The sequence below is a fragment of the Bison bison genome, unplaced genomic scaffold, assembly GCF_000754665.1.
Source record: "Bison bison bison isolate TAMUID 2011002044 unplaced genomic scaffold, Bison_UMD1.0 scf7180017864260, whole genome shotgun sequence".
Lineage (NCBI taxonomy): Eukaryota > Metazoa > Chordata > Mammalia > Artiodactyla > Bovidae > Bison > Bison bison.
In genome coordinates this window covers 690,818-700,687 of record NW_011494832.1, presented here as the reverse complement: position 1 = coordinate 700,687, position 9,870 = coordinate 690,818, and the positions used below count along the sequence as shown (strand labels likewise).

The following is a 9,870-nucleotide window of genomic DNA, read 5'->3' as shown; positions in this document are numbered from 1 at the left end:
TCAAGCTCATCTTTGCATGAAATGTTCCTTTGGTATCTCTGATTCTCTTGAAGAGATCCCTAGTCTTTCCCATTCTGTTGTTTTCCTCTATTTCTTTGCATTGATCGCTGAAGAAGGCTTTCTTATCTCTTCTTGCTATTCTTTGGAACTGTGCATTCAGATGTTTATATCTTTCCTTTTCTCCTTTTCTTTTCGCTTCTCTTCTTTTCACAGCTATTTGTAAGGCCTCCCCAGACAGCCATTTTGCTTTTTTGCATTTCTTTTCTATGGGAATGGTCTTGATCCCTGTCTCCTGTACAATGTCACGAACCTCATTCCATAGTTCATCAGGCACTCTATCTATCAGATCTAAGCCCTTAAATCTATTTCTCACTTCCACTGTATAATCATAAGGGATTTGATTTAGGTCATACCTGAATGGTCTAGTGGTTTTCCCTACTTTCTTCAATTTAAGTCTGAATTTGACAATAAGAAGTTCATGGTCTGAGCCACAGTCAGTTCCTGGTCTTGTTTTTGCTGACTGTATAGAGCTTCTCCATCTTTGGCTGCAAAGAATATAATCAATCTGAGTATACAGATCTTTAATAAATACTTGACTGGACTTGACTAAATGTGTGGATTAAAAAATGTATACTTATTAAGCCCAGCTGCACCAGGTGTTAGCTGCAGCACACAGGATCTTAGTTCCCTGACTAGGGATTGAACCTAGGTTCCCTGCATTGGGAGTGTGGAGTCTTAGCCACTGTACCACCAGGGAAGTCCCTAAACATGTGGATTTATAGTCAATTCAGTCAAAGGCATTTAATAATGTACCTTAAACATTGTTCCTATGTATTTCTACTTTATAAGATATTTGAATCTATTATTTATATTATCATCATTTTTTTAAATTCCCTAATCATTCATTTATTTCTCCCCTCACAGTAAGGGAGTGTCACAGCTTGAAAGTGGGTGAGGAGAGAGAAATGAAATTAGGAGATTAAATATATATATATTTTAGTCAAAAAGTTAACAGTGTATCTAAAATGTATTTGAATATGTTAAATGGAATAAAGAGGAAAACAAGCTTAATTTTTTAAAAAGCTGCAAGAAGATGGAGGAAAATGAGACCTAAGTGTGTGTAACATGTTTGTCAAACTTGTTTGGAAAGCATGTTACATTTTATACACTGCATTTTTCCTTCAGCACTCCAGCACTCAAGGTGTTTATAACTATCATTCCTGTATGAGGGAAGAATAGCCAAACCCCTCCTTCACAGTTACAGGAACCAAGATTCAGCAAAGCTAATGATAGATCCAATAAAAAGTAGATCCAGGGGTAGAAGCTAGGTCTCCTGAGTATTCAGGAATAAATACAGTTTGTGAGTGTAAAGTGAACCTGACACACTTAGAGAACATGAGTAGTTAGGTTGAATGGGACAGTTTGGCTGGGATGAAGGCATATATAGAAAAAGAATAGGAAATCAGGTTAAAGAAATAAATAAGAGACAGATTACAGAGTACTGCAAATGATAATAGTAAGAATTTAGATTTTTAGCCATAACTTTGAAATGATTTTTAAAGCCATAAAATCCTTTTTAAATAAATCTTGTTTTAGTCGCTAATTCATACCTGACTCCTTGTGACCCCCAAGGACTGTAGCCTGCCAGACTCCTCTGTCCATGGGAATAGCAACCCACTCCAGCATTCTTGCTTGGGAAATCCCATGGACAGAGGAGCCTGGCAGTACATGGGGTTGCAAAAGAGTCAGACACAATTTAGCAACTAAGCCACCACTACCACCAATTAGAAATCTTGTATGAGATGCCAATATGTAAAACAAATTAAAAGGAAGTGGTTTCTCCAATAAAAGCTGTTCCCTCTTCTTGCCCTCAACCTCCCAGGAGGAAAGTTTGAAAACTGTGGAAAAAAAGTTTGAAAAGTCAGGAATGCAGACATGTTTGGGGCAAAGTAGTGTAAGTGGCATGGAGACCAAGTGGAAGGCCCACTGTGGAGGCAGAAAGCACAGAGCTGGGACTGGCAGGGCTGCCAGGAGGAAGGGCAGGCAGAGATGCTTGAGACAAAGAAGGAGCGGAGCACAGGCGGGACTAGTTCAGATTCACTTGGGTGGTTGTGGAAGGACAGCACAGTCACAAAACTGCTGAAGGCCAAAGGAGGAGGCTGCTGGTTTTGATGAAAGACAATGATATACCTTATAAAGTGTTTTCATCATTTAGACATTTCTCCTACACTGTGTGATGGTCAAAGAAAGAGAAAGCAGAACTTTTTTTCTTGACTGGTTTTCTTCCCTTTTCAAGTAGATTAAACAAAAGTCCACCGCAAGAGTCAGAAAGTTTAGCTTTATTATATTTAAAATTGTGTTTAAGGGCTTGAGATTTCACCTGAAAGCCCAATGTGAAGAAACTACAGGATTCTCTATGGCTTATTCCAAAAAGGAAAAAGAACCATATCCATTTTAGTAACATTTCTGTCCTTCACACAATCTGGATAGCTAGCACATTCAGTTTTATCTTTAAAAACTATTTTCCCCACTGGGGAGTTAATTGTCATGAAATGATTTACTCCAAGTACAATTATTTTCTTGTGCTTCATAAAATAAACAATGAAAGTGAAACTTGTTGAATATGTGCATCTGACTAGCTGCAGGAATTCCAAAGAGGATGATTTTGATTGAAAATAACAGTTTTTGGCAAACTGAGTTTGATGAAGACAGTCTCTTCCTCCGCGTTTCTGAGACTTGTGATGCAAAGAGCTCCCGCCCTTTCCTGAGAACACAGAAAGCCTGACTCAGGCCGGCAGCTGGCAGCGCCGCTCTTAAAACAGCTCCAGCCCGGCACCCTTCCCTGCTGGGGTGAGTGAGCGCCACCGCAAAGATGAAGCTGGCGAACTGGTGCTGGCTGAGCTCAACTGTCCTTGCTACATATGGTTTTTTGGTTGTGGCAAACAATGAAACAGAAGAAATTAAAGATGAAGCAGCCCAGAATGCCTGCCGGGTGAGACTAGAGAGCAGAGGGAGATGTGAGGAGGAAGGCGAATGTCCCTACCAGGTGAACCTGCCCCCGCTGACTATTCAGCTCCCCAAGCAGTTCAGCAGGATCGAGGAGGTGTTCAAAGAAGTTCAGAATCTCAAGGAAATTGTAAATAGCCTGAAGAAGACTTGCCAAGACTGCAAACTGCAGGCTGATGACAGTCGAGACCCAGGAAGAAATGGATTGCTGTTACCAGGCACAGGAGCCCCAGGAGAAACTGGGGACAACAGAGTGAGAGAATTAGAGGGCGAGGTTAACAAACTGTCCTCTGACCTTAAGAATGCCAAGGAGGAGATCGATGTGCTTCAGGGTCGCCTGGAGAAGCTGAATCTTGTAAATATGAACAACATAGAACAGTATGTTGATAGCAAAGTGGCAAACCTCACATTTGTTGTCAATAGTTTGGATGGCAAATGTTCATCTAAGTGTCCCAGGCAAGAACAAATACAATCACTCCCAGGTATGTATAATAATGTTTTCTTATCATTTGTTGATGAATGTTATATAACTCAATAGGATCTATAAATGTTAACCTGAGAAATTATGTTAAATAAAGGACAAATTAAAAGTTAAGCCTTTTATTCATCAAGGTAGTACAAGGGAAACTATTATCTTTCTAAATGTGACCACAGAAAAGAGATAGGACCTAATTACAAAAAAAGTCATAATGAGTTCTGAATCCATTTTAAAGTACTTTTAAAGATCTTATTTGCTGACACCAGAGCTACACACAAACAGAAGTGGAGAGAATGTCTTAATGTTTCAGTGACTTTAACTTACTTATCTGTTCACTGAAGTATCTGAAAACAGTAGAGTTAAGGCAGTGTTTGTGGTTGTACTCTGTTCGCAAATCAATTTTTTTGTGGTTGGGTGATTGCTCCTTATACAGCAACAAGAGACCTTTGAAAGATTTTAGCAAGTAATCTGCAGTTAATAATCCCAAACATCTAGTGGAAATAGGAGATTTTATGGATCAGATAAAAATACTTATATGGTTTCATGTGTGTGCAAAACTTTTTACTTTGAGACCTAGTGGCACAAAAACTATTTTATGCAGAGTTTTGGCATGCTACTGAGGAAAGGAATACATTCTTATTTCTTCCTTTCTATTACTAGAATTCAAGCATATAGCAGTAGAATCCATCCTCCCATCCAGATTATTTGAATTAACTTTAATAAATATATGTTAAAGACCACAAACCTAACTACCCACTCTGTCCAAGAACTGCTGGCTGTGGCACTGGTTCCCCCAAACCCTGGTATTCCACGTGAGTTCCTGGGACCCTTGCTGATGGTCTTCTGAAAGCCGTCTCTGCATGAGTGTGACTTGAAGGGGTGTGGTGCCTGCAGCGGAGATAGCGTTCCTTTGAAAGAAGCACCTCATGCATGCTCCACTCCCAGGGAATCAACCAGTGAAGGTGTTTGGGAGTTTCAAAGACCACTGTTGCTAATACTCCCAGCAGCCTGTATCTAAATGGACCCTGCACGTTGCAAGGCAACGTTCATGTCGTAGGTGGCATACCTGGGTGTGCATTAGATTGGTACTGCATGGCAATGTGCAACGACAAGAATAAGATTCTGCTATTTTTATACTAAAGTTTTGGGGAACTGTCTGAATATTCTGAGTTCTAAATACACATGAATATATTATTTGTGGCTCATAGTGGCTTGTATTAATGTATTAAACTTGCCTGATCTGGCAAGGATTTTTGTAAAAATTATTTTGGAGTAAATATCTCTAGTGGTTCCTACAAAGCCACATTATTTGATGATTATACTTATACTGAATGTAATCACCTATGGTTTCCTTCTAAAAACCAAACATGTGAAATGCTGAATATTTTCCTGGATAATAAATCAGAATAAGAATATTCATATATTAGTGAAGTTCTTTTTTAACCTGAGCTTCTTTGTCAAGCAAGTAAGATAAATGGAAATGTTGATCAATGCTGTATTTTAGAATTTTAATAAATCATTTGGAATAATCTTATAAAATGACCTGAAAGTGGAGTATATCAGCCTCTTTGCTGCTGCTGCTGCTAAGTCGCTTCAGTCATATCTGACTCTGTGCGACCCCATAGATGGAAGCCCACCAGGCTCTGCCGTCCCTGGGATTCTCCAGGCAAGAACACTGGGGTGGGTTGCCATTTCCTTCTCCAATACATGAAAGTGAAAAGTCAAAGCGAAGTCGCTCAGTCGTGTCCAACTCTTAGCGACCTCATGGACTATAGCCTACCAGGCTCCTCCGTCCATGGGATTTTCCAGGCAAGAGTATTGGAATGGGGTGCCATTGCCTTCTCCATATCAGCCTCTTTAGGTGAAAGGAAATAGAAGCCTGTGCATCCTCTGCATGCACGGAATGCAATTCTAGGAGAGTTGGAATCATCTGAGTTTCAGGACTAAGGAATGAAGTGGTTACAGGGACAAGCTTTGCTCTCTCTTGGCTCTGCCATTTAAAGATCCTATGAAGTTGAGCAAGCCACTGATCCTTTTTGAGCCTAAATATCCTTTTTCACCAGCAGATTAGTAATACTACCTATGTCATAAAGTTCACGTGCAGATCAACTGTAAAAATGTCACCAAGTCTTTGGCAGAATCTCTAAGACACAAGCAGAGCCCTCACTAAATATCATTAAATTACTAAAACTATCACTTTTATTTCTTGTTGTTATTAGTTGTTGATATTGTCAATATTATTAAACCAAGAGGATGTTAGAGAACTTTGCCTGCTTTATAACATCAAGGTCTTGTTCTGAGCCTTTAATAAGCATTTGCTAAATAGGTTCAAGTAATTTAGCCGAGAAAGGTTTCATTGTCACCATTGATCAAATTATCAAACTGCTTTTGTGCATATCAAGAATTCTTTAGATGCTTAGTTTTTATTAACAAAATCCAATGCCTTTCTGTTTTCACTCCTTCAGTTCAACAACATCTTATATATAAAGATTGCTCTGAATACTACACAATAGGCAAAAGAAGCAGTGAGCTCTATAGAGTTACACCGGATCCCAGAAACAGTAGCTTCGAAGTTTTCTGTGACATGGAGACCATGGCGGGAGGCTGGACGGTGCTGCAAGCACGTGTTGATGGAAGCACCAACTTCACCAGAACATGGCAAGACTACAAAGTAGGCTTTGGAAACCTCAGAAGAGAATTTTGGCTGGGGAATGATAAAATCCACCTTCTGACTAAGAGTAAGGACATGATTCTAAGAATAGACCTTGAAGACTTTAATGGTATCAAACTCTATGCCTTGTATGATCACTTTTATGTGGCCAACGAGTTTCTCAAATACCGTCTACACATTGGTAACTATAATGGCACAGCTGGAGATGCCTTACGTTTCAGTAAACATTACAACCATGACCTGAAGTTTTTCACCACCCCGGATAGAGACAATGATCGATACCCCTCTGGGAACTGTGGGCTCTACTACAGTTCAGGCTGGTGGTTTGATGCCTGTCTTTCTGCAAACTTAAATGGCAAATATTATCACCAAAAATACAGAGGTGTCCGAAATGGGATTTTCTGGGGTACCTGGCCTGGCATAAGTGAGGCACAACCTGGTGGTTACAAGTCCTCCTTCAAAGAAGTCAAAATGATGATCAGACCCAAGCACTTTAAGCCGTAAATCACTAATGCTAACAATTCTGGGTATTCATTACCCAATAGGGCAATTAATTCCTTCAGCACTTTGGAATATGTTTCAAACTCCTTTTCCACGGCTTAAAATTTATCTCTGAGCAATGGGTTCTTATGCCACATAGCATTTGAAATAAAGCTGAAAAATATGCCTTTTAAAGAAGTCCTTTGTTGCTATTCTGCTGTTATTGAAATAAACACTTGCAAGCAATTGGAAATATTAAGAATCACACATTAGACTTATAATGCTTTTAATTTCTCTTATTTAAAAAGTTTTATATTACTTATATTACTCACTCTAATTAAAAAATAATTGTTTTTTTTTCAGCAGGTTAGATTTTACACAAGTGACCTCTGTTTTGACAGTGATTTAAACACAGTTTTTTCAGGCTATAGTTACTGGGTATTTATTTGTATCTAAATACCCTGTTCCTCATTATGAGATAAATTTACTCAGTTTATAGCATTTATGGCATTTTAGTTTCCAAGAAAGAAGAAATATAATTAAACTTGCTCAGGTACTATTCGTGAAATGTAAAATTTTATCATTGAAAATATTTTAAAATGTGATAGTATAATGTCCCTCCAAAAAGCATTCAGAAAATTAATTTAACCTTAAAGACCATGATTTAAAGGTAGTTCTTTTATAGTTTATAACTCTTTAGATGTTTGATGGTAAAAACTGCTTTAGTATAAACAATATCTTCCTTTGCTGTAATGCATAATAGTTTTTAATTTAAGACTGCTCACTGCTGTGCGAGACTACTGGTAAACTTTCCTTTGGAGAAGTAGGTGTGGCCGAGGAATGAAGTGCTTATTTAGAGGCTATAACATTCTGAAAGCCAAGTTTAGATCCAAAGCATTGATATTATTAGGTGATTCACTTTATACAAAGCTAAGTTTATATGACAAATAGGTAAATCTTCATATTTATAAAAAGCTTGAATTTGAAATATATAGAAGAGTAGTTCAAATATGTATTTCAACCCTAACTGGTGTATTGCTTACTTTGCTATCAGAAGATTCAAACACAGGTGTTTTTTTTTTTTTTTTTTAACAAAAGTAGCTAGAACGCTTATAATTCATTCATTCTAAAATGCAAGAATCATATTTAAAGGATAATAAAAATAATTTGTTAAATTCCTCTATTATAAAAAGGAATCATTTCAGAGAGAACAGCAGTATTCTACAGCATGTTTTAAAAATGCTCTAGCATAACATTTGGAAGAATACACAATACTGTATGTGAGTCATAGACATACAGTCAATCTTTAATTTCTAGTATCTTTTTCTACTAAGGTAGCCAAGTTTTCAAAATAAATTCACAAAAATGCAGCTTTACCCATTATTTGAAAATAATTGAGAATAGTATCGTTAGGTAAGAAGTTAATTTTTCAAGTATTGCCTTTTTATAGATAATTTGAATCAAAAAGCAAGACATTCTTTTAAAAATATATAATGTACAAAGTTCAGGTAAGCATAATGAAAAATTATGTTATTATTAATAATTATTAAAATGCCAAAACAAGGGAAATGCAAATAGAATTAAGTGACTACCAAAATGTAAGATATCATTGTAGATTTCAATGGCTTCATATCTCTCAATTGGATACTAAGTGTAAATGTTGTAAACTAATTTATTCTTTACTTCTCTCTCTTTTCTGATTTTTACAAAAAGGCTAAGAAGATTTTGATATTATACAATATAATATTTCAGATAAAGGTATTTTTACTTACTATATGTAACTACTAACATGTGTATAAATTTAGGCAAATTTCTGAGATGAAAAATAGATTCCTTAAAAAATACAGTTCTAAAAAAATAGCTCACATAGCAACTATCCACTGATTTTAATAGGATGCAGGTATCATTTCAGGAGAATTTGGCAAATAATTCATTAATCTACGTAAATACTCAAAAGCCTGTCTATCTTTCCACCTTCATCAAAGAATCAAAATTTTATTTTCTATTATACATTTATGGCACCTTTCTAATAACAAATTCTATAACATAGAAATTCCTTTTTGAAGTCAGTTCATGTCACTTATAAAATATATTTTAGATTTTTATAATCTTTAGCATATTGATGGGAATAGATTCTATTTGAGAGAGTTTTTTTTTCCTGGCAAAACTATTCACTAATATCATGAGCTAATGTTCACAAATGTGGATTGACTACTAACAAGTATTTTAGAGTCTTGTCTTGGTTCCATTTTAATGACTTATTTGTTATCTGAGGTAACAAATTATTTCTGAGCTTTATCATACTTTGAAAATATTGACTAAGATTAGGCTTTAGAAATTCCAAATGGAACTGGTTCACTAATCACTGAGGAAAAAAATCAAATTTTTCTGATAAGTAGTAATGCTCCAAATGAAGTGCTGACACATTTATCCGATAAATAAAGAGCCTAAATATACAAGACAAAAGAAATCTGAGTAACAAATTTGCTGTTCCTTATTTTTGAATGTCTACCCAAGGAAAGGGTAGAAGGTTTAAAGGTAAAAAGTGAGGAGTAGTAGTGTCATGATAAGTCTTTGTTTAGAATTCTTATTTTCCTTTATGTATAAAAGGAAATGTTTTTATGTTTATATAAAACATAAAAATAGGTTTATGTTTTATGTCTTTTAAAAATGTTATAAAATAAAAGATTTAATCATCACATCTATTTATTTCTTCAATTTGGAAACATTAAGTACTATTGTTTGTAAAATAATTTCTATATATTTACTCTTAGTTGAAAAGTTGCATAATGTTTACCTAATTAGACAATACCTTTGACTCACTGACGACTTTAATGAGAACTATTTCATTAACGGGAAGACAGGGGCAAATACAGGAATACCATTATCTTATTTTCCTCCCGAGTACTATTGACACATTTGAAATATGGAAGTTTTGGTTTCATTTTTGTGGCATTTAACCCCATCTCCTCTTTTTTCCATCATTCATGTTGCTGCTCTGGTTTAGCTCTCAACATCCTCTTAGGATAATGCAAGCCCTTCCTGAGTGTGACTTGTGCCCTCAGTTTGAATCTATTACAACCTGTCCTCCACATCACTGCCAGAGGAATGATTCAAAAAGTACAATCCCTGGTGGTCCAGTGGTTAAGATGCATGTTCCCAATGCAGGGGGCACAGGTTTGACCTCTGATTGGGGAACTAAGATCCAGCATGCTGACTGGTGCGGCAAAAAAAA

At 36.4% G+C, this 9,870-nt stretch overlaps 2 protein-coding genes across 3 annotated transcripts in view; one reads left to right on the top strand and one right to left on the bottom strand.

The window, feature by feature from the left end:
* The window catches only part of CCDC146 (coiled-coil domain containing 146), a 141,943-nt gene that overhangs the window by 82,010 nt on the left and 50,063 nt on the right, over positions 1-9,870 (bottom strand). The gene's annotated exons all lie outside the window — the stretch shown is intronic.
* On the top strand, positions 2,673-9,340 carry FGL2 (fibrinogen-like 2). Its single transcript, XM_010848087.1, has 2 exons — positions 2,673-3,488; positions 5,950-9,340. Exons 1-2 carry the CDS (start codon positions 2,873-2,875, stop codon positions 6,657-6,659), a joined length of 1,326 nt encoding a protein of 441 aa, XP_010846389.1. The 5' UTR covers positions 2,673-2,872; the 3' UTR covers positions 6,660-9,340.

Coding starts and splice junctions, on each gene's coding strand:
- FGL2 (XM_010848087.1), top strand. CDS start 2,873: ATGAAGCTGGCGAACTGGTGCTGGCTGAGCTCAACTGTCCTTGCTACA. Junction 3,489..5,949: donor ACAAATACAATCACTCCCAG/GTATGTATAATA, acceptor TCACTCCTTCAG/TTCAACAACATCTTATATAT.